At 44.0% G+C, this 25,370-nt stretch overlaps 1 protein-coding gene across 1 annotated transcript; it reads right to left on the reverse strand.

The window, feature by feature from the left end:
- Positions 1–24,124, reverse strand: LOC8033901 (cytochrome P450 3A6-like). The gene is made up of 14 exons (XM_040212181.1): positions 24,069–24,124; positions 21,990–22,086; positions 21,505–21,557; positions 20,274–20,370; positions 20,059–20,184; positions 17,430–17,664; positions 16,657–16,799; positions 15,331–15,460; positions 12,969–13,056; positions 11,355–11,463; positions 8,203–8,291; positions 7,309–7,449; positions 1,674–1,839; positions 1–93 (listed from the first exon to the last, which is right to left on the reverse strand). The coding sequence occupies exons 1-14, from the start codon at positions 24,122–24,124 to the stop codon at positions 1–3; spliced, it is 1,623 nt and encodes a 540-aa protein (XP_040068115.1).
- Between the last annotated feature and the right edge of the window lie 1,246 nt (positions 24,125–25,370).

The raw sequence follows: 25,370 nt of genomic DNA on the forward strand, positions 1-25,370 counted from the left end.
TCAGTGTAAACCATTTTGAAGTAGCACGGCCTTCACATGCACTCCATTCTTAATCCGTAGCACGAGAGGATTCATGTCGAGATTCGGTGGATCCTTGAGAAAACAAAATAAAAGAAATGGTCATCAGTATTATTTCCATTTTTGCGCAAAATGTGACGTTATTTTTATGAGACCTTTGTTCTTTCATTGACAAAACCGAGCGCGTTCACTCAACTGGACGTGTAGTAGGGCAAACATACTCAAAAATTTAGTTGACAACAAGGTTCTATAGATGAGTAATTGCCATGTATGTTAACTGATGTCTTTTTTACGATATCTACACTTTATTTTGCGTACTTTGTGTTTTCTTTTAGAAGCACTCCTGTCGTCATGGTGATAGGAAACGTCGATGCGCCGAGAAAGACGAGGAGACGATACCGCGCGGGGACATCCGAATGCCGACCTCTGGTTGGAAGGATTACTGGGTAGACCTAAAGCTAAATGCCTTTGTCTCCACTGTACTAGTCGAAATTTCCAGAAAGCGGAACGCGAGCGTCCGGTGTTTGGCCTCCACATTCGAATGCCCTGGGCCCGGTTTAGCGTGTGCCCAGCGTCCCCTTTTATGATAGCTCAAGAAATTTCAATAAATATTTGACAACCATATCCTCCAAGTGTTTCGGAAGGTCATACTGGACATATCGTAGACTTGTTCTCTTAACATCGAGCCAATTATCGGCTGTAAAGGGCTACCAAAATAAGCCAGTCGATGAGTAAGTTAATTTATAATAATTATTTTGAAACGAAAACACTCGAAGAACGTTAGCGTTCATACGGCGGGTGTCTCAGAGCTGTACAGTGTGATTCAGTACACTAGACTGTAATATTTGAAGTGTAATCAATCCCTAAACTGCATTTTAAATTTCACCTACGTCACAAAATGTTTGTGTGCCTCCCTAATAATCACGTTTTAGTTGAAGTTCGCGGGGCAATTACGCGCGCTTTCCTAAATACGTCCGGTTCGATTAAGTCTCCTTATAAATAACGTCCCCGCCAATTCAAAGTTAAAATTTCCAAGTAGCGAAAGCATGTGCAAATATGGCCTTATAGTAAACGAACGTTGATTCCATAAGAAAAAAAGTGACAAAAAGGAAATACGGAAACTTCAAATTTCTTTGTACCCGAAGAATTACTGCTCAATGTAGTACACTCACAGAAGGAGCCCGAGAAAGCTCTTTTTTGAATATTTTACTGCGTATTGATTTCAACGTATTGCATTGACTTCTGCGTAGCAGCTGTTATGGGGGTAAAGGCTTTAAGCCCAAATGCAAAGACGAAGTGCGTACACTAGTCACGTACGCTCTCGGTTGAAGAAGAAACATACTTGCTGATTACTGCATATTTTGTTTTCGTCTTCGCATTTAAATTTTTTATTATTTAATCTATAAAATAAACTTGTCTAGCCCCTTGGCATTATACAAACATAAACTCTCTATGAACGAGGACGAACTGAGGTTGAACTCCCAAACTTTGGATACAAGGTATGGTCCACGACGAATGCCTTAGATTGAAGGTACATACACGAAGGATGGATAACAGGATAGTCTCATAACATTCGAGGCTTCTAGTTTTGCCCGCTCTTCTTAGCTTCATTTAATGCGGGTGCGTTGAGATGTTTGCTTCAGGTGTGAGCGTACCTTTTCGGTGTTCTCCGTGGGCACAAGGCGGTACTTTCTGAGGATGTGAGCGAAGGTGAAGCGTATTTCCATTTGAGCGAAGCGCATCCCGATGCAGTTGCGGGGTCCCGCACCGAATGGTTGCCAGGCCAAGGGATTGAATTTCTGTTTGTTCTCGGGAAGGAACCTGAGAGAGACGGGCATTTAAATAAACCTTTCGTCGGTTTTGCAATTTGTGCCTGCCTGTCTGTTTTTCTATAATTAGTAGAAGGATCGATATTCCTCAGGACTTAGCCCCTACTTTTGAATCTACGCACTCGTTGTAAGATGAAGGGAAAAAAAGGTCTTCCGCGTTATTCATGCATTGGCAAAATAGTTCTCACAATATTATATTATTTAAAAAAAAATAAAGGAGAGTTTTTGGGGTTTGAACTTGTTCGTCTTGATGAAATCTCATAACGGCGATCAAGAACGTACCAAGACATATATTAATTCAAAACATTAAGGGGTAAATTATAAACTTTTCGCGAAAAGGCGGACTCTTTACTACGACACTTGAGGTAAGTACTAGGGCTGGGCGTAGAATAAAACGTTAACCCTATCCATCGCCACACTTTAATCGATTAACTAATCAATTAATCGGCCTCATTAAATTCTAAAAAAAATTCTTTGAATATGCGGCAAACGTTTCAATATAAAATTGCGATTTAGAACCAACCTCAATGTGTGGTTAAGAAGAATTCGAAGACACTCACAGTCACGAATTGTTACTTCTGCCGCGTGCTGTAGAGGTTCGTTGATATTCTCCGGCAAGAGCGACCTCCCACGATTGTTCGCAATAGGGGGCATTTACTGGACGAAATGTTTGAGGGCGATGTTTAGGACGCATTCTCAGAACGACCTTACATTAATAGCCTGCTGATACCGGCAATCTGGATGGTGCGGAATGCGCGTTGCAAAAAAACTGTGGAAGCTCGCCGTCAGCACGCGTTCAGCAGTCGCGCACACAGCAATGGCCGCCAGTGAATACTCCCTATAGCCTCAGCCGCGCTAAACGGACGCACGAGCAGCGTAGAAGTGGCTGCCACACGTGTAACCTTCTAAACTTGTCTGCAATTACAAATCTCTCACTCTAGTTTACCTTAGGCTTAAATTTCTTCTATTCGTCCACGTCTGCGTAATAAAAGCGTCGAATTTTTACTTTTTTTTTTGTGGTTCGTCAAAAAATTAATTCATTAAGCGCTTTAAAAATATCTACCGCGGATAATACAATATTTTGGTTAATCGGTAGGTTAATCGATCAATAGCCCAGCCATAGTAAATACAAGGATAGCCTTCTTTCAGCCGCTGGCTAAGCTGCTTTTCCTTTAGTGCGTCTTAGATTCGATATGCTTTTCACGCCAACACACGTGGCGCTGACGTCACGCCGGTGTGGTGGCGCTGCTATTGGCCGTGCGCATGCGCAGATGGTCCACTTGACGCGAATCTGGTTCCAGCGCACGCGCACTGCCCATAGCTCGTGCGGAAACTGCGCGTTTGCCCATACATTGTCAGGGCTCGTATGGAAACAGCGCGTTGGCCTTTAAAACTCTTAGTTGGATTTAATTCCTAAAACAAATCTTCAAAATCAGATTAGGATTTTGTTTTTCCTTTAGTTTCATGAGCAGCGATTTAGGCCAAGCTCGCCGAGAATTGTTTAGTGTATGATGGTGATCTAAACACGAGAAGTAGATACAGTAGTCTTTAGCACTTGCTCGTTGAAGCGCGCTCTCGTGAATGAAGGATGAGAGTGGGCACGTGCTCAGCAAAGCAAATTGTTGTGTGTATGTTTATTCAGCCGGAAGTTAGTCTGCCTCAGTGGGCGTCTGGTGTCTCAGCTGTAGATGAGCAATTTAGCCAGCGCGGTACAACCGCTAGCCTTGGGTATTTAACGTGCACCACGCAGTAGTGAAACACGACCGCACGCCGGTACGATGCTCATCCAGATCGAAACTGGCAGGGGTGGGGATTGAGCCCAGTATTCCTGGGATCTGCAGCGCGAGCTTTTGCTCCACGTGCTCCGAGCTTGTGCGCGCTAGCCCACTCGGCCACCGATCCCCCCGCGTGCTCAGAGAGATTTAAATGCGTTGATTACACATTTGGTTTCTGTTTTTGAATATTTGCGGCGAGATGTTTTGGTGGCGCCCTCGTATGGTTCCCTCTTGTGACGTCACTACCTTGCAAACAGAAAGTTCGACGGTGTTTGTAATGAGGGTGGAGGAAGACTGAAAACGTTGCTCTCTCAAAACAACACTGCCGAAACCGTAAATTCAAGTTCTTACATTCTTCTTACTTCCGTCGATGAAAAATACTTTGCTGACATCATAGTCAGCATTCGGCCCATCCTGGAAGGCTGACCACTGCGACGCTTTCGATCGCGCACGTCGCTAATAGACAATAAACGTTTCGATAAATTACTCAAGCACCAAGAAGCTTGCTTCGAGTGTAGTTTCACGCTCCGCACGTGATGGCGTGTGCAGAAGTCACTGTTCTAAAGCCAAAGTCGAAAACAAATGTTGCATGCGCGTTCATCAATGCCTTATTTTGGTTATTTACTTCGAATATTTTATACGAGGAAGGCGAGCGCATTCTGCGCCTGTACCTACACTCCAAGCATTCTCCTTGACGCTTGAGAGAGAATAGTTGTTTATTTACAGTCATGAAGAGGTCAACCTGCTTAAAACCTGATTTGCTACTTCGTAAAGGAGAGGGGGGTAGGGTTGGGGGGACAAGAAAGGAAAGAAAAACAGAGAGAAGAAAAAAAGTAAAAAAAATTATATAAAATAACACGCTTGGGTAATTAAGCAATGCGTAGCGCAAGTTCGTCTGCTTCTTTTGCAGGGGTTGTGGTGACGTGAGAATTCCGAGTTCTGATTTGCTTTGATCGAAGAATAGTGGGTAGACCTCAAAGCAAGCTGCCTTGAAGTCTAACCACTATCCTTCAATCAGAGCCAATCAGAGGTTGACGTCTTTTTACGTCACCACAACGCCTGCAAAAAAAAAGCAGACGAACTTGCGTTTTGCATAGGTCCAGTGCAAGAATGGCGCCTAGGCTGGTGCCCCATTGGCACGAAAGGCATGCGCGTGAAGGTACCTTTTCCAGGCTCAGGATTGCATGTGCTTGCCTGCACAAAGAAAGATATGGCGGCGGCCAGATGCCCTGCTTGCAATCGTCTCTATTCACTGACAAGTTGAGAACGGCAGAGAGGGGCGTCAGTTGTCCGGCCTCCAGCGCGAGCTTCCTACCTTCGACAGTGCTTCGACGTCTTGTGCACCTCGATCGCGCGCGCGCGGGCGCGCGCAGCCTGAAGCACGGCGGAAGACATGGAGTGGCCCGGATCGGGTGTTCGAAAGACACACCCTGCCATTCTCGCTCTGTGAGTGAGAATTTTCGGTTTTGATTGGCCACCCCTCTCGTGTTCATCTTTAGAGTAAAAAAGACTTTTGAATTCCTTTGTTTGTCTTTAAGGTCGTCACCTCTCAGCGGAACCGGGATGCCCAATCGGTGGAGCGGTCTGCAGTGCGTGACTTGCGTGTAATGCCGTCGCGCCATTCTGCTGCTCGTTACTACCCAAAAATAAATTTGATGGTGTGAAATGTGTCCTGCGTATGGTGCACGCTCAGCAGGAAGGGAAAATGCAATGGCGGCTGCTACAATGTGAGTGCGGGATACCTAACTCTGCCGCGAACCCTATAGAACCGTGGCCTCCTTGCTCAGGCACTCGTCATTGCTGCATAAGCTTTCGTGCAGTAGGGGACAACCGCAAGAGCAACGAACTCGGGCTTCTATTGTCTGCTGCGGTATACAGGGCGTTTCTCGAAACGTGAGCGAAATCGTTCACGAGAAAAATGCGCATCGCCCAGAAAAAAGGTTGGTGCTGTAGGAGTTTCTGCTCAAGAGCCCCTTAAAGAAAAATATTTGCGTTCAATATAATTAGGCAATATTTAAATTTGAGCGTTTAAACTTGTTTAATTATTAATTATAAGCATATAATTGTAATTAGAAGCTTGGCGCCAATCGTCGAAATTTACTAACTCAGACTACTGTACAATGATATAAGTCACTCGCAGCATCTTACGGTGTTCAGTAGAAACGCTCAATTTGAAGGAGTTTCTAGGTTTTGGTTTCTTAACGGAAAGCATTTCAGCGCCAGTAATCTCCTTCCACGTGGTCAAAGCGCGACATGCGTGCTCCGCAACGCCTTGTACGTAGAGATGTGTTTGTCTACACGCTGTCGCCGACTTCAGAAAGGCAAACCGCATGTGGCAGTCCGGGGGCTTTACTGTCTAGACTCTTCGTGGGATGCCTGGCGGCGCTCGCACAATGCCCGTTTGGGCCTCATGGAGCAGGAATGCTAACGCGGTCCGATTAGAAACCTAAACCTAGAAACCCGTCCAAACTAAGGGTTTTTTGGAACGCCGTAAACTTCTGATCGTGTATTATATCATTGTGTTGTGGGTGTGTTTAACAGTTTGTGATGATTCACATCAACTTCGTAATTGAAACCATAATTTTTTAGATTAATAACTCCAAATGTACTTACAGGTAAGAAATTAATAGCCTAAATATGATAAACGCTAATAATAGTCCGTAATGAGCCCTTTGGCAGAAACCACTACAACATTAAACTTTTTTTTTTGTGAGCGATGCGTATTATTCGCTAGAGCGATCTGGCTCGAGCTTGAAGAAACACCCGCATACTACGGTATAGTGCAGACAGACAGCTGCATTAATCACTACAAGCGACAATAACGTCAGAGTCATCGGTGCAGTTGCTAACCGTGGACAGTACGGCAAATAATAGAGGGAGTAGCTTCATGGTTGTCACGGTGTTCCCGGTCTTTGCTGTCGTTTTGGTTTTTGTGGGAGCAACCGACGCACATGTCCGGACTAGTTGTTAGGTGAAACCTATGAGAAAGTTTTCTTGAAGAAGCGTCGCAATGCTTCGTCTTCTCTGGCCATTTGGTTCTAACCAGGTGTTACTCATATTGCCGTGAATGAAAATGAATGCACACACGTAGAGTTAAAAATAAAGGTTTTATCGGCAAACGTGTGTCGAAAAAAAAAGCAGAATGAGCGTCGAGGAAGTTGTGGTGAGTGTCGAGGTGTCGGCGGGCCTGCTGGCTAGCGTGAGGGTCTTACCGCTCATTCACACTGGAAGCGGATCCGCGTTCGCAAATCGGTTGCGAACGCGGTTGTACAAAAATCCAGTACAATTGCTCGCGCACTTGATGTCATCGAGTGCGCGTGCAGTTGTACTGGATCTTTATACAACCGCGTTCGCAACCGATTTGCGAACGCGGATCCGCTTCCAGTGTGAATGAGCGGTTAGAGTGTCTGACATGGCAAGGCCACGCTGGCCTCCCTATCTATTACCCTCGGTTTCTCGAGCATTAGGCCTAGAATGTTCGAGCGTCGAGCTAGGGCGAGACTGACTCGGGAAGACCAGGTTGGCCACATGATCTGTTGCACTCTGTACCTCGAACATTCTACCGTCGAACAGTTGGAGTAAGAGTAAACGCATATCTTCTAAAAGCACGGAGTAACGTTCCTTCTCGGCCATGCACGCGGCGAATGAGTCGTATTTTGCGGTGCAAAGAAACATGTTGTTCTTACCTGTCCGGGTTGAAAACATGGGGATTGTCCCAGTTATCCGGGTCATTGTGAATGTATTCGACGGCGCTCATGACTGCCGTGCCTGCGGGGATCTTCAGTTTTCCGTACTGCTTGTCTACTGCTGCCTCTCGTGTCACAAACCTGTAATGCAGGGTGTTTTTACTGTCCTCTCATGTCTAGGGTACATCCATGTTTAAAATGTATAAAGCGTGGTATTAATGCTGGCATTCCAGTACAGAGGCCATTTTTAGAGCGTGGACACACGTCTGTTGTCTCCGAGAGAGTCCTTGCCCGGGAATACGTGATCCAACATAAAATCACTGTAAAAACTGCCGTGTTTAGTCCAAAGTCATGTCGCAGTTACTCTTATGATCAACTGAATGTCAGGAAGATTATAGTATGCGACGAAATAAAGTTGGTTTCAGTAAATTGTAGCCTCTCGTAATACGGAAGTTTTGGGTTGTCATAGAACTCACAAGTTAATATCATGATCACGTGACTACCGTTAGTCGTGTGTCCAGCATTAATTAGTGGGGCATAGCCCGAGAAACGAATCTCATCGTTGCCTTTTACGCAATTATAGTTAAAGATTACAAGATATTCGGCTCTACTGTAATGTAATGTAATCAACTCTAGGTCATGTGCACAAAATGCACCAAATAATTGTTTCGAGTTCGTAGATTATAGTGCTAGAACTTAGTGCACCATGCCATGATTTTGACTTTGTCTCTCTTCACATGCTGCCAGGACAGTATCCTGCCCATGAATACAAGACAAAGCAAGGCAAAGTAATGCAAATCACATGTGCCTCTATACAGTTTTATAACCACTTGGTTAGCACGCGACAGCTAATTATTTTTATCCCGCGGTCGAAAGGTATTTATATATACTTACCCGAATATTGGAGGGTACATCCGCATAGTTTCACACACCACGCAGTGTAGGTAAGGCAACTTTTGAATGGTATTATAGGTAATTTCTTCCTATAAAGAATAAGCAAGGTTCATTTAAGATACCAGATCAGTTAAGGAAGTTATGTTCCAATTTAGGTTTCTAAACGTCGTTAAGTTATATGTTGATTGCGGTTAAATTATTAAAAACTATGTCTAGTTTGTCACCTTTATATTATCATCAGGTTTGGAACAGCTTGACTCCGTGGTAGCTGTACATTTATTGTGAGCAAGTATGCCAGCGTAGGCACTTCGTTTTCTTACGGCCTAATGTGTTCTTTTATTGACTGCCATTTCTGATTTATTGTTTTACTGTGAGCGATCCATGCAAATTTCTCTGCTTTGTTGCGGAATGTACGGGCACCGAGAGCTTGATAAACCGTCTAGGACGCATTTTTTTCTCGGCCCCAATAATCACCTGCAACGGCAACAAACTACAGTTGTTATTAAATTATTAGGATGTTTTTGTCGCGACGTAAATTACTTAAATGACGTAAGTTAAAATGCGTGATTCATTCAATTAAGAAACCAACCCTATGCAAAACGAATGGAGCATTCTCAAAAATTTAGCTATTCGCATCACAAACCAGCAGGGAAAAAATATTTTTTCCAGCTTTATCCTTGCTGAGCTCCATACGTGTATGACAGTAATTGATTCCTCCAGAAGGTTCAGTAAAAAATTAGAAGCATGGGAAAGTTTTAGGTAGAAGACTAACAATCTAACCTAAAAGACTGGCAGCACACATATGTTTTTCACACTAAGGAAGTTTAACTGGCAATAATGTATTGAGATAGTGAGCTACAAACCTTAGTGACATGATGTGTGCTTAGCATAGTTCCTATACTCTGCTTCATGCTTAGTGTGCAACGCTGTCAACGCTTATGGCGCGAGCATGGGGCTTGATCTCGTTGATCATTTGCACGCGTTCTCGCGCAAACAAAACCATAGATGAAGCCATGCGCTCGCGTCAGTAGCTTTCACAGCGTATGAAGCGGAGTATACGCGGAGCGAAAGGTCATCTGCTTCTTACACAGCCGTGGTGGTCATTTCAAAACGCCAAACTCTTATTGGCTGATTGAAAAAAAAAATATAGTGGGTAGACGTCGAGACATCTAGCATTGAGGACTACCCACCATCCTTTCAATCAAAGCCAATCAGAGCTCGGTGTTGTTCTGACGTCATCGTTACTACTGCTCAAGAAGCAGACGACTTGCTGTCCGGATACATGGTGTTCGTACCACTTCCGGCCGCCTTGATAGGGAAAGAGAAACACTTTCGGTTCTGCTATGTTTGCTTTGTGTTTTGGTGGGTGCGCGATGACTCTTGGTTCTCTAGTGAGGAGTTTCATGATAGCTACGCTCTATACGTCGTTTCACACTATATCCAGACGCAGCTGACGCCACGAGCTGATGCGAGCAATCAGAAAGCGTCGAAAGAGCACAACATGCATGCTGTCTTTCGTGTTCCTGTGCGTGTTCTATCAGCGCTAAAGCAATCATAAGCAAAAAAAGGCCGAGTGACTTGCGTTCTAGACAGTGCTTGATTGGTCCCATTATGCTGTACCGTCGACTACGTCTAGACTTAAGCTAATACCCCGGTCAGGCGAGAAAGTAAATGTCATATTGATCGAATGTCATTCACCGCTCGTCGAATCAGCTCGTGATCCTGGTTCTGCACGTGCCGCATGCACGTGCAGCATGGCATATTAAACACGCGGATTGGCCGGGCTGTAATGTCATTACGCTTAAATGTCATTTGACGTGCAAGCCTGAAAGGGGTAATAAACGAGGTATAGAATGGCCGTTCTTTTAAATTGCCAGTGCGTGCCAGCTAGGTACGAACAAAATGTCACAAGTGAAGTTATTTCGATTATTTCGAGACGACGGACGCCACCCACGCCGCCGAGCTTATGTGATCGAAGGATGACGGCATTGGCAGCCGGCCTACTTTTTGTGTACCGCCGACAGATGGCGCAACACGACGAACGCAAAAATGCGGCGCCGGCGCCGCGGCGCCTCGCCCGGCCATCGCTGTACAACGATGGGCCATATTGCTGCACATAAAAAAGTGCAATTTGCACGGTGCCCTTAAAAACACAAAACAAAAATACCCCTTGAATATTAAAGCAAGCACCTCAAAACGCTAGAAAAGTGTGCATTGCAGAGACTCGCGTCTTGCTAAAAGAAGCGTACAAAATTAATGATAAAAAACAAAAAAACAACAAAAAAACAATAAAAGCCAAGTTTTGATTTGGCGACCACTGCGGGGAAACTCGGCCCGTATCTTTGGCGCCTGGGGAACATACTTCCCTCGGAAGTTTGGTTATGATTTGTTTTTGCTTACTTCCGCACATCAAGTATAAAATTGACGACTGGAATAGCGGTCAAAAGTCAGCAATTTACTGAAATAAAGTAAGATTCACCATATGCGTTATACATTATCAGCGCAAAAATCATTAGATTGACAGGTGATTTAATTATTACAAGTTATTTAAGGACATTCAAAGGAAGTTCAGAAAAAGCAGCATGAGACATTGACAAGGGAAGCGCGCATTTTGTAAGCGGGCATATCCTGCACCTAGCTGCAATAAGAACTGCTATTTCTAGGCTTAGTAGGAGTTTTGTTTGAAAGAATCAATCACCCAGATATATACTGTTCGTTCATTTAAAGCTTAGAATGCAGAATGAATTTAAGTTTCGGGTTACTTTGTTTTAGAAAAGAAATTTAAATTCAACTTCTCTGTATAATCTAGATTACATCCAAGGTGCACGGCAACAAGACAGTGTGCGAAGTAACCAAATGCTCTATATAAAATTTAAAAAAATGTCGCCTTGGTAATTTTAAAGCAAAATCCCCATCCGCGCTTTCTATTTAACGGTTTCAAAACGCAATTCAGATACCCTCTTTTTCCCGGAGGCTGATTGCTTTGAAGGCACTCTAAAATTAGGATTTCTGACACATGTTAAAGATCCCCACGAGTAGTAAATTATTATGCCGTCTCTTGCTGCTTGAACCCCGGTAATATAGGTGTTTTCAAACAAACAAAAACATGATTAAAAAATCAATAAAGTAGGTTATAAAACCAAGGTTCTTACGTCAGGTTCCAGGACAGACAAGAGTTCCTGTCGCACCTTCTCCTGAACCTCGGGGTAATTCACCAACATGTGAGTGATGAATGCCATTGAGTTGCTAGTTGTCTCGAACCTTTGAAGCAAAAACAAAAGGTAAGAGAGGAGGGGGGCGGAGGAGGTCCAGGTTGTAAATTAATCACTTAGGTCGATACGTTTACTTCACATTAACATGCGCTGGCACGGACTGGTGATTTGTATGGTAGGCTGCTCCATAGACCCTTTTCAAAACCTCATGAAGCAAAATTGGCGGCCGCCATTTTATGGACGCGACGCGTGTGATTTAGGTCCGAATACTCGCGGAGCGCTGAGTTTTCGCCAAGTTCACGGCGAACGCTTATGCAGCTCTCGTGTTCAATACATGACCAGCTCACGCATCCAAAACCATGGCAGACTCGGAGTACCTGCTCCTTCATTTCCTAAATTTAACATTGGTGTAGGTGTAAGCGCATTGCAAACATTATCTGTCTGGTACGCACTACATCAGAGATTATCGGTACGTCGATATTTACCGAATACACGAACCCTAAGGTTATGATCCGCTGCTTGGAACCTATAAAACGCGCTCGGTTGCAGCCATGTGCAACCTTGTGCTCCTTTGAGATCACTTCGAGGAGTAGAGAGTGATCAACTGTTCGGTCGGCGCTACGCGGTTTATGAGCCGTGTCTGCCATACGAGATGCGAGGAGGTGCTGAAAGCTTTGGTCGTCTGCAAACGTGTTCGCCTTTTCGTCTGCTCTGCGCCTTGCCGCTCGACAATGCAGCGCATGCGCACTTGCGATCAATCTCCGCAGGAGGCGTCCGCCAGTGAATTGCAAACGCTCCCCGTGGTTTGAGATGGATCCTCTCTACAATCTAGGCTCTCTAACGACGTCAGGACCATCTGATTGGTTGATGGGTGGGAAAGGAGGAGTAAGGTGCTCGATGCTGATTGGTTAATGGGGAGGTCATGTGACTAGAGGGGTAGGCGAAAAGAAGGTCGACCACCTGTGCGCAATGAGGGAAAAGAGCTCGAGAGTACGGAAGGGTCTAAAAGATCGCCAGATTTATCAGCCCAATTAGCGGGAGTATCGCTTCATTCTAGGAACAGCTATCAAGTGCACAGATGGTACGCGTTAAACTATCGGACGAAGAACGCCGTGAACGCAAGCATCTGGCTTTTGGAAAGTCAGAGTATCGCCAGACGTTTGTGATGCTAGAACGCTTCACGAATCTAACACAACTGCCTAGCGATTTGCCATACTTTTTTTAAAGCTAATTTTTAAGACTTCACTCAAATATTATTTAAAAAAGATATTCACCGTTTTTAAAACCGTAAATATTCACAAACATAAAATGGAAAACGAAAATTGCTTTAACTATAAAGAAGCTATATTAAAAGCAACGTGTCATAAATATGTTAATGCTGCGAAGAAACTTTGACGAATGTGCCACTTTTTCAAATAATTTATGAATACCTATTTCTAATCGCGTACTGTCACGCACGTAACAAGACCATTGTGTATCGATTAGTGAAATGAATAGAGCTACCTTGTTCAGTACAAAAATTGTGCGGAGCCGTCAGATAGAGCTTTTACTTACCCCGCAACGAGAACGAAGAAGGCATTCTGTATGATGTCGTCATCGTCCAGAACTGTCTTGGATGAATGGTTAAGCACGTTTGTTCCCTCTGAAGAAAAAGTAATTTTATTTCTACTTCTTGCATTGTTCCAAAGTCACAGACGAGTGGTTGTTTATAGAAATGCAATCAAATCTTGTTTATTCATAATCGAGGGGGACCGAAAATTTGTTTGAATAAAGCAAAATTTGAATTACCGGGAGTTTCCTCCCATAGGAGACAAACACATTGGATGCGACCTGCATGTTAGTTTGAATTATCCGCAAGTTTGAATAAAGAGAGTCTGAACTAAAGAGATGCGACTGTACCTTGATTGTTATCTTACTTTAAACCTTATTTTTATATTAAGACAATTGTAGGAGTTGCAATGTCAGATTTACATCATGACCCGAGTGAGTGCAGCTTCTTAAACTTACTCAAGATGGTGATTATAAAAAAAAAAACAGTAACTTGTTATTAATTAATAAGGAAAGAATTTTATTAAAAGGTGTATCTTAGAACACAACATTATACAAAGAGAAACTCGTAGTATGTAAAAATTAAAAAAAAGAACATTACAAAAGACAACAACAAAAACAACAACAACTCGTGAGGTGGATTACAGAAGTCAGATTTGATTGAGCCGTTCTTTTATTAATGACACAAATGACGATCTGTCATGAGCGGCTATTGCATACACATTACTGTTCGAGCAGACAGGTGCACTGACAGGAAGATTTGGGTTAATATTTACGTGAACGGGACGTGGCCAGATTAACCTAAATTGTGGTGCGCTGACTGACATTGGTATTAGTGCATTTCCACAAGATAGCACGTTTAGTCGCGGTTACGCACGTTACGGTTCCACGCAGTGAACGTTTTTGCAACTTTACGTATTTATGTTAAATTATTGCGTCGTATTGTAAATAGGTCGTTTATTAATACTCCAATACCGCGGTCTAAAAAACAAACAAACAATAATTTCTACCAGACGTGGGGAAGGTGATAGAACTTGCCTTTCTTTCTGACAAAATTTCGTTCTTCACGCTTTCAGTTTTGTTGTTTTTTTGGCATTTTTATCGGCTAATAGAGAGTTTTAGTATCGCGTACGAGAGGAAAATCTTTTCGTTAGCGTTGCCTGCTCCGCGCTCCGCATACGCTTCGTCGCCATGCCGCCAGTCCGAGACCGCAGATTGGGCCCCGCGCACGCGCAGTATAGAAACACGCAACGCTAACACGAACGCACATCTCCTTGCGCTCGCTCGTAAAGAGGAAACACTAAGACTTACATACGTGATGCAATCATATGCGGTGCTGTGCGAAAATATGATGTACGGAATGCGCCACGCTTTGCGCTTCTTCAGCCGTCAGTAGGAAATTTTAGAACAGCGTATAACCCCAAAAAAGAAGATAAAGAAAAAAAAGCTCATTGTACGCAAAGGAACGGCGCCATCAACACTGCGCTTGCGCCGAGCCAAAACCGCTTCTTGGATTGGCGCGCGGTGGCGACGCTATTTCTTTGTACGCACGCAAAGCTTTTTCTGCAGTTTTTGAAAACTCGCTATACTTCTTTTGCACTTTAGGCCCCCGGCCGCAGCAGACGCTGCGATTTGATGATGCCAATCATGCGGCAACAAAAAGTGTATGGTCACGTCCAATCACGCGCAGATAAAAGTACACGATCGCGGCGCATTAATTGTGCGTGACTGGTTTTGTCGGCCATAACGAACCAACAAAAGCGGCGAGCACCATGACTTTGCACTTCCGGAGCTGCACGATTGGCTCCGTAGGATTGCGTAGCGTCTGTTGCGGGCGGACTTAAAGTGAGACGAAGTATGGTAACTATATAAGGATGAAGTTATCCCGGACCAGAAGGGCGATTCCCACACACTTGCGTCGAGTCCGACCGCGTGCAACTGCAACGGCTTCCGACGCACAGGTTGCTATAGCAACAGCTGCGTCGGCTCCAACAAAACCGGTTTTTCTCCCGTTTTGCTGAAGCCGACGCAGCTGTTTGCCATAGCAACCCGTCCGTTGCAGTCCCACTAGGTCAGACTCATGCAGGGGGGCCATGTTCGGCAAATGTTTCGTTTCTCCTAAAAAGAAACGGAAGTGACGGAAGTGACGATGTCGCGTCTGATTGGCTAAAGGCTCAAATGACGAAATTTCTTTCGTCATTTTAGCCTCTAACCAAACAGGCAATTTGATAACTTCCGTCACTTCCGTTTCTTGTTAAGAGAAACGAAACATTTCTCGAGCATAGCCCCCCAAGTGTGGGAACCAACCTTTATCATAATTCCCAGAACCCGGATGAAAAAGGAAAAGAAAAACGTCCAGATTGCTTACGGGTGAGAACCTTGAGTTCGTGTTCGTTCTCGTCGGCTGCTGTAAGCTGCTCGGATGTGACACTCGTGACGTCCACCTTCGACTTTTTAGCTTCGATCATCAACTGCAACAGGTCTTTCTGCGGAGGAAGCTGCACACGCCATAAGTGATCATTTTAGCATCGTGTTTGCGATCGTGAATAGTCTGTATTATAACGAGGAAAACACGGCAGGCTGAGACGGTCTTGACATAAAGTTAATCCTTAAGCGGGGTTGCTCGCAAACATGATCAGAGACAGCCAAGCAAAATGTGGCGTATGGCGGCTGCTTAAGAATCTTGTAATTTATGTTTGAACTTACTTTAGCACTAACACTGCTCGTTTGTGTTGCAGTAAAATATTATAAAGAACGTATACGTTCTTTTTTTTTTTTTTTTACTAATATATTAGTAAAAAAAAACTGCAAAGTCGTTTAAGATTGCTAACGTGTAGAAATGCGAAAACATTCGTATACGTTGTGTATTCCTACAAGCTGCGCGCCATGTTGAGCCCGGTCGGGCGACCTCTACGGCGGCTGGCCGGGCGCGCTCTGCGGCCGGCTGCTCCGTAGAGCCCAGCCGCCCTCTCCCTTTTACCGGCGGCCGGGCCGCTGCGCCATGGACAGGGCTTCTCCGTGGAGTGGCGTTCCCTGGAACTACGCCGCGCACCAGCCAATGGGAGTTTATCTTTAATTCGCTGCTACAGACCACAGGGTTCGATCCATGGGACAGGGGAATTTAGGTGCCGTTTGGCGCGGCTTCAAAAGCTGGTACGCCGGTTCGCTCTATGGGACGGTTAAGGCTCTCGCATTAATATCTCGGTATTACACACTTTCTACAAGGCACCTATAATTGTCGGTGCTTCTCGAATATTGTTTTTGGCTTGGAAATTACCTCTACTGTACAGTCCTGCCATATTACTGATTTTCATTATCGTTGTGTACAGTCTAGCATTGTGTGGGCAAAGATTAAGAACTGTAGGTTGACATGACAAGATCAGCTCTTCAGCGATTCCAACAGCCTTCGTTTTTTTACCAACATGTTTGTCGCCAGTTGGTGCCGCGCATGTGGTATAAATATGGTTCCTTGCTTTCGGAGTTTATTTTACTTCAATGTCGGGGCGTGCTTTTATGACATTTATTTTATCCCACAAATTTTTGTGTTTATCACTGGCAATCTAAATACTTTACAAAAAAGAAATCGGTGCTAATGGGATTTTATGCTGAAGAAAACAGGACAAGGTCATTGCCTTCTTAACCGCCAGGGACCATGCATTTGAGTAGAATACCTGAGAAAACAAAAATCTAGTACCTTGACGTCGGTCTTCTGTCGTTGCCTAATAATGCTTTTGCATTTTTCCTGAACCTCGCTGAAAGGATGCACTCCGCCGTTAATCCTTCTAAGCCTCCAGCCGTTCAGGACTCTCAGTGGACCCTCCAGTCCAGGAAAGGACGCTAGAAAGCGTCAGTCGAAACAAAAGAGCGTGCTCCGTTACATGAACCATTCTAGATGCAAGCTTTGATAATTATATGTTAAGAAAGACAAGGAAGACACACTATAGGGCGAGAAACTGGGGGAGAGGAGGGTACCAGAGCGTGCGATGACGTCAAAGCAGCAAGCCCTGATTGATGAATATAGTGGGTAGACGCATGGGGATAGCTGCCTTTGTGTCTACTCACTGTCTCTTCCCAATGAGAGCAAGCAGGAGCGTCTGTGGTCCTCGAGCATGGTCTGGAATTCGGCGTTTGAACGCCAGACCCTGCACGAGGAGCAGAATGACGCTCTTATTTGCACTGACTGAAGGTGGACAGGGGATAGAGAGAAAGGCCGCTAGCTTTTGCGTCTATATTAGCACTCTTCTTTCAATCAGAGCTCGGCGCTTTGATGCCAACGCACGTTCTAATCTCCTTTTGTCCCTCAGTTTCTATTCGTATTGTCGGCTCCAGTATTGAGCTGTTCGTAAACAAGAAAACAGAAAAAGGGAATGACGAAAATATCCTTTTTCACAAACAAGAAATAAATAGGATATCTTTCACATTATGGGTGACATACATGACTACTATTGAATCGAGTTGGCAGCTTACCAAGTAGCACAGCGATGAAGGAGAAAGTGCACCCGAAAAGCATGTTGATGCTAGTCAGAAACGGGTGCTTGGGATTCTGCTGGATCTTCAAGTTGATGCCTAACGCGCTGCGCGAGATGAGATCCAGTGTGAGCGCCTGGTACATTGGGCCGATCTCGAATTCCTCGTTCTTCTGCGCCACCTGTTGAAGCCTTCCCATCAATTCTTCCACGGTCGAAATGACGCTTCCTGACATCTGAAACCGCGCAGATTAAAACGTCAGTTTGCTTCCGATTTTCACATACACATAAACATGTTCAGCGTTAAATGTGCTTGTTTTTTTAATCCACTCGAAGAGAACAAGCCAATTAGATTCAATAGATGCAGAATCCACCGGCTTGAACAAGTAGGAAGAATAAAACGTCTTGTTTTTAACGCTTTTCAAGACGCGTTTGACCCGCGTATGTAGTGACCAGAGGACTTCACTGTGAACTGCCTGTAAGCATGACTTATTTCTTAGTACGTAGCGATTTTTACCGTCAGTTAAGCAATAGGGATATTTCAATCGTAACGGTTGATTTTTACCTTCAACCATAATTGTTCTTGCTTCAAATATGCTTGGAACGCACGCGCTTGGTCAATAAAGTTTATGGAGGCACTGTGATTATGCCGGTAACAGCGCAACTGAAGACCATCCTCTCGATCTACAACTGTCAATAGAGAGTGTTAGGGAACCGTGGTTGCACACCCGATACGGTGATGGACCCTTCTGTACGAACTTCGCATGTGCCAGTCTTCCGCGGTCTTACCGTAATGCGCCGTTAGAACCATAGGGCACGACCAATGACCGCCATCGACGGTCTCGCTGCGTTACGGAAACAGCTATTTCGCTGTAGGAGGGAGCGTGCCGAGGCTTCGCACACGAATAAAATAACTCGTGGTAGTGCCTGGCAGAAGCACCATAGGTGACAGAAAGTATATAAAGTTGGATTCAACAAATAAGAAAGTTCAGAATGAAATGTGATGGACCTTCCTCTTAAAAAAAAAATAATTTAACGTTTAGTAAATAGCCTACGAGCCTGCGCAGTCGCTCAGTTGGTTAAAGTGCTAGTTTAGGGCTCATAGGAGGTCGAAAAGAGGGTCCATAACCAACTTACCTAAGAAATGTTTTTTTTTTTTTAATGTTAGTAAAGTTTTAGTTTTTATTATTTGTGTAAAACATTGAGATGGGCATTTCGGGCATTTATGACCCGTTCCTGTACCTGTCATTGTGACTATGAGGGTTTTTGCGGTGGCAACAAGGTGAGCAACAGTCTTTTGCATTAGGCCTCTCGATACTTACTTTGAAAATGTCAGTAATACGACTAATCACACATATCCTATAAAACGAGCCCTCTGAATATTGAGTGATATATATATATATATATTTTTTTTTTTTAACTGCACAGCTGTAAAGTGACAAGTTTTTCTTTCTTTCTTCTTGGACGTCGTACCGTATATTGCGCGACAATCGGTTCGGAGGCGTGCGGCTTTGATCGTCTGCTAACGGTACCACACACGTACGCGAGCCTGAGAAACATAAGCGCCCAGGCGCTTGGGGTAGGCCAGCCCCTCAACCCGATCTCGAGGGCCACGTTTCCTGACACCCAGACCCAGCCGTTGGTTGTCAGCGTCTCCGTGATGTGCAGTGACGATCAACCAAAGGTGACATGCCTAGTTAAGGCTAGAAAACACCTCCATTTTTTTCCCTTCTGCAATACTATCAGTCGGCAGCACCGGCCGGAGATAGGGTAAATCCTACTTCGCGAACCTGTGGCCCTAAACTCGTCAAACGCAAAGTTGAAGCCAAAGTTTGCGGAGCGCGCCAATTGGACTTCGGCGAAAAAAAAAAAAAAAACACGAAGTCATCGCCGTGATAGGCCAATCAGTGTGCTCCGTCAACTTCCGCCTCAACTTCGTGTTTGACGAGTTTAGGGCCCTTGAACTGCCGTACGACGTCCTCGTCGCACATCTACTCCCGGTCGAACACCCCATGACTCGCCGCCAACATGCGCCTTCTCTTAGTGCGCAGTCAGTCGTAGAAATTATTTTTTTTCTAAATTGTTAACGCAGGTTAGTGTCAAGTTCAAACCGTTGTCAGAAAGATCGAGCTCCAGTGTTGTCGGAAACCTCATCTGCTTCTTTAGCAGGCGAACATTTTAGAAATGTTTGACGAACCATGAATAGATATACACAGTGAGGTTCTCTATATTTCGGAGACGCGAAATTTATTTACTCCAGTTTCTGCGATTCGTAGCCCCGCCCCCCCCCCCCCCCCCCCCTTTCTCGTATGCACACACACGCAAATCTCTATTTTCTCAATGAAACCGATGCAGGCTTCCATTGACAGAGGGCGCGACCTGTACCGATGGTCTGTAACAGTCTGCAAATCCGGTTCCCCCAAAGCCGTTTCAAGGTAAGCGATCGCTGCACACACCCGATCCAAGGTATCATTAATTTTTGTCTATTGATCGTATTTTGTTGCGGTTCCCTAAAACATTCTAATGACTACGATAGCAAGATTGATTGTTCCTATACCGTCGAATCAATGAAACTGATCAACAAGGCCAATTGGTTCATTTTACTATACTAAGGATGCCGTTAGGTTCACCATTTTTAGCTTGGCAGAGGTGTAAGATGGTGTGAGGACACTCCTCACTTCCTTCCATCTGGTCCCCATCAGTTGCATGATGCTCTTGTCGTGTGGACTAGACGGTCGCTTGTTCTGGAACAGGAGCTGGGACAGAACGATTGAGAACAACATAGAATCAGACACTGACCATAAGATAACCTGGTTTGGTGTGCCGATGTATCATCGATACTCACGGCTCTGTCAAGGAAATCCTGGAAGTTCCTGACCTGCACGTTTTTTAACACCTCGAGGTCCGCCACGAGCAGAACTGGTCTGTAGCCGTTGAAGTACCTGAAAGTCACGGTAGCTTAACGTTAGTCACGTGTTCGATCCATGTGTAGAAACTTGTAACATAATAACGGTGCGGTACAGGACAATATAAAAACAAAATATCCCAGTGACAATGAGAGAACTGCGGGAATTATTTTGACTTCAGGAGCCAGAGACCCGGTGCGCTATTGTATAATTTTTTAACATGTTTAAACCACACATTTTCGCAGGCATACCTGACAACGTTTTAGTTATATAAGCGGACGGGACGTCTCATGATAAAATATCTCTTCCCAGTAAACACGAAAATAAAAAGTGGCGGGGGGGGGGGGGGGGGGCGGGGAGGGGGTTGTGGAGCGAGTTTCAAGCATATGAAACATACGACGGTAAAAATTGCGTTCTACAAATCGCATGACTCGTATTTATTCCACTGAATGTCGACACGTATAATCGGCGACAGCTTAATAACCTAGTGGGGGCTGCGCCTTGAGCGCGTGCCTTCCTGCATTTGATAACACTTGGTCGAAAGCGCAGGCCAGAGCACAGCGGAAGGAAGAGAGTGCGTGCTGGAAGAGCAGCCTCTTGAGCAAGGTTGCTAATTACTTTTCACAGTTTCACAGAGTACAGGTTATATAACGCCGCAGTCGCACTGACCCTACATCGTACAAAAGGCACGTTGCTCACTGCAGGCATGATGACAGAATGACCTGCGGACTCTTCTCAAGCATGTTCGGAATCACGTTTGTTTCGTACAAACGTGTGCTTTGAATCATGTCTGCAGGCAATGTTTGAACGGCCAATACGACAGGACCGTCATACAGGGAAGAAACTGGCCTAAGACAGTAGAGAGTTTTAGGGAACCGTTTTTTCACATCCGATACGGTACGATTCGGGCCCTCTGGTACAAACTGCGCATGCGCCACCTCCGAAGATTCGCGCATGCGCAGTTCGTAACGGAGGGCCCATATCGTACCGCATCGGATGTGCAAAAACGGTTCCCTAAAACCTTTCTAGTGACTGCACTGACTATCTTGTTGTAGATGCATTACCATCACAGCTTAAAACGCAATTTTTGAGTACAATGTGTGGTGCTAAACGGGGTTCAGAAATGGTACTATATAAGCGTTATTGCAGGCATGACAATAGGATACATACCCGACGACCTTTCCGTACTTGTTGATCCACTCCCGATATACAACGGTCGGTGTCTGCAATTGAATGTTTTGGTAGTGGATTAAATTAATTTTTGTGTTTTATATTTTTATTTTCATTCTAAAGAATAAATGTTAAAAATAATTTTAATTTAAAAGTAAAAAAAAAGCAATGTATCTAATTTGTGCCTCTTTTTATTACAGTTCCTACCTGAGAATCTGAGAGTGTCAGTATTAAAAAAAAATAATAATAAATAAAAAAGGGATGAAAGGTCTTAATTTTTTTTTATTGTCTTATCACAGATACATTCAGATATATGAGTAAGTGGGCAATTCATCTAAACCTTCTCTATGACTTTCCTTGTATGATACCTCGTTTTATTATTAGGTGACGCTTAGACCGACGTTTTTCAAGAATACCAGGAGGTATCTAGTCTTAGGCTTCACCTTGGAAATCGCGGTGCACTTGATACTTAGAAACTACCTTACCTTTTGGTATAACTCCATCATATTTCCCAGAAAGAGGCTTGGTTCAGGCCCGGGAATGCCCAAGGTTTTAAAGTATGTGAAATGCTGCCGCCTTTGCCTGCATTCACACACAAAAAAAGAAGGAATTAGTGTGGAGAAATGAAGACTAAACAATGTAAACATTTCTACTTAACCTGCAAAAACACTCCAAGAGTCGCTAACGGCGCTTTGTCTAAGGTAAGAGCTTATTGCATGACTAGACAACAGACTAGTTTTGATTTCAAAATGGAATCGGCGATTTGAGACTGCATGACCCCAGGTAGCAGTGATTTATGGGCCAAAATTTTGTTTTTGTTGGAGAAGTTTAGCCATTCAAAAGCCCGGAGAAGTCAAGGTGGAGGCAAACTTGACCTTCTTTTGGACAAAGTATCAATATCGTGACTCTAATTTGCCAAACGAGTGCCGAGGGGCAATATCTAGTATGTCTGTCGTCTGGCCTCTTCGGGATTAAATCGTCAAACAAGTGCCAGCGTTAGGCTTCATTTCTGGTTGTTTGGTTTTCATGTCGCAACTTTTGGCCTAAATTGCCAAACAAGTTCCATACTTATGCTTTGCCGCTGGTGTTTCGGTTCATACGTGGCATTTTCGGCTCAAGTCTGGCACTTTGCAATTATGTGGTGAGCCGGAGGAAAGCCATATGATACGCGAATGAAAGGTACTCTGGCCTTGAAGCAAACCCGTTAGTGTTGTGCGAATATTCGAATTTCCGAATAGTATTTTCGAATAGTACTCTATTCGATATTCGCTTCGAGAGCAGTCTGTTTCTTTACTGTCTAAAGACAAAAACAAAACGATATCTGAAATCAAGAATATACTCACACGTTCGGCAAAATGGTATAAATATTATGGTGGGAACTTTGAAATATATTCATCGCAATTATTTCATCAACTTTTTTTAATAACGGGCAAAAAAAAAAAAAAAACAAGCAACGAACTCCAGAGACGCCGGCGCCATCTTCGCCAATCTTGGCGCCCTGGTTGCCAGCACTTTTTTCTCACCACCGCCACGTCCAGACATAAATTTAGAAAAACAAGTTTAGGGTAAAAATAAATACGTTTAGAAATTTCTCATAACGTGCATAATTGCTCAGAAACTTTTATTTCCGATAAAACTCATAAACACGGTTTCAAAACATTTAAACTATAATATTTCGAAGGAATATTATATTATTACAGCGACAAAGTGAGTGGATGACATCCACATTGTCAAAATGACGGCAGCTAAGTCGATTGGCAAGATGGACTAACGACAGCGTGAAAAGTCCAGTTTGGAAATGTTTCTATAAACTTCCCTCTAAAAACGGCCAAGTTTTTTGAACGGCAAGTATTCGATATTCGATTCGAAAATATTCGACCAAAATCACTATTCGCTTCGAATTCGATTCGAACTCAAAATCCACTATTCGCACAACCCTAAAACCGGTATTAGGCTCAATGTATCCTCCTAGGATTGCCAAGCTTGCGCCAAGTTAGGAGATTCTCTGGCGTGGTACCTGGAACGTTTGCATGCCAAGCGTCATGCTTAAAATATTGGATAGGTTTCCGGCTTTGTCATCCCTATGCCTTTCCCGCGTAGAACTTTCAGTCTTCTATGTGGGAAAGTCACCGCGGATCTACAATTAAGAAATGGAACATAGCGTTGTCATTCTAACCTAATCTAATCAATGTCACATGGTATCGCACCCTGGTAGGAGAAAAAAAAAACACGTATATATAAATTCGTTTAATGAACACATTACACCATATAAGTATGCACGCTATTCTATATCGGACATAACTTATGCGTCCAGATACCTTTGTCGAACGAAATATATGAGCTTCTTTTTCAGAAGCGAAGTTGAAATTAGTCGCTACATTTAATGGGATTTCGAGCTAACTTGTATGCTTCCGGATAAAATCAACATGAATAACAATCAAGGCCTCCGCAAGTCTGTCGATCTTTTCGAATTTTATTGCGGTTTGAGTTCTCGTAAATGTACAGACGCCTTGCTGCAGCTAGCGTTATTCCCCTGTTTGAGAAACTGAAGGGAGGGTACTTACATGATCCATCGAACCGCGAAGAGGACGATACACACTAAGACTAGATCCAACGTCATTCTTGCCGTTGAGCTTTAGTCAATATCCGCTGAAAAGCAAAAACAACAGAGCAGCTCGAGTAAATTCCCTCCTGTGCTCCAATGGCAAGGTGTGACAACTGGTGCGTGAGTGACCGCGTGCGCGACGGAAATATATTTTCTGGCTACGAAACGTCGTGCACTTTCGTAGTGCTGAGGGACTTTGAAGTGATCTTAATGGAGAACTATATACGGAAAAATAATACGGGCGTGTACCTATTTCTTCGACTAAATTTCGAGAAAAACAAATATCTCGGGTCTTCGAACGACTTACTCAGACATGTATGCACGTTACTGAAATAAAGCCAATAAACACCTTTACTGGTTACTCACGCCAATAAGTAACTAAGTACGTTACACGCCACTCAGAGTCAAAAGGAACGCGTCTCCTCAGCTTGAAAATAACGCGCTATTTTTCTCGCTATTGCTAATGACTCGCCTTTACAAAGCAGTAGTCTCGTCCAATATTTGTCGTCGTTAATAGTTTCTTAATTTTAACTCCTATATTCTGGCATAACTGGGGCTATACTGGCATACCTTATGCACATCTTATAAATGGTCTACCGAGGGCTTTCTCGTCGTGTAGATTACAGGAACGAGCTGGAGGTGAGAACAATGTTGGGTACTTGTATTGTGCACGTTCCTTTCCAAATGTAAGTAAATACCATTACTAGTTATTCTATCAGAAAGTAATAACAATACGTAACTCGGTTCCGCTCTTAAAAAAACTGAGTTGTGTACTTAATTACCTAAAAAGTAACTAGGTACAAGTAAGGCGTTACGTCAATCGCGTTACATAGAAGTCTGGACTCACCCGTACAGTCTACAGGAGCTGATGTTTGTTGGGGCTAGTGAGGCACGATCTGAACGGTGGGTCACTTTCATCTTTTAAATTACTAGAGGGACTTCCGGTGATCTATACGTTTATTGGAGAACCGGAATGGGATGTCACATCCTTCTCTTCATGACGGCGACACGTGCACACGTGAGCGTCCGGTGTCATAACTAAAATGTTCCGTTAGACGCCGGCGTCAGAATGTATTTTAGGCTTAGTGCAGCGGTAGTCCATGTGGTACTGAGTTTATTTATTTCAAAATTCGGGAAACGCCGATTAGTATAAAAGAAGTCTTTTATATTATTAGTATATTAGGTTGGCACAAGCAGGATACCGCTTTTGTAGGCTAGCATTATCTCTATGCATTTGTAGAGCCAATAAATACATTAATAT

The sequence above is a fragment of the Ixodes scapularis genome, unplaced genomic scaffold, assembly GCF_016920785.2.
Source record: "Ixodes scapularis isolate PalLabHiFi unplaced genomic scaffold, ASM1692078v2 PGA_scaffold7__128_contigs__length_106722199, whole genome shotgun sequence".
NCBI classification, from domain to species: Eukaryota; Metazoa; Arthropoda; class Arachnida; order Ixodida; family Ixodidae; genus Ixodes; species Ixodes scapularis.

What these genes read in the sequence shown, in the direction of transcription:
- LOC8033901 (XM_040212181.1), bottom strand. Translation starts at nt 24,124, where the DNA reads ATGACGTTGGATCTAGTCTTAGTGTGTATCGTCCTCTTCGCGGTTCGA. An exon ending in CCTCTGCCAAGCTAAAAATG is followed by an intron (nt 17,665 to 20,058) that starts GTGAACCTAACG and finishes GCGCGGTTTCAG; the next exon opens with ATGTCAGGAAGCGTCATTTC. An exon ending in TTCTTCGTTCTCGTTGCGGG is followed by an intron (nt 11,464 to 12,968) that starts GTAAGTAAAAGC and finishes TTTGCTTCAAAG; the next exon opens with GTTCGAGACAACTAGCAACT.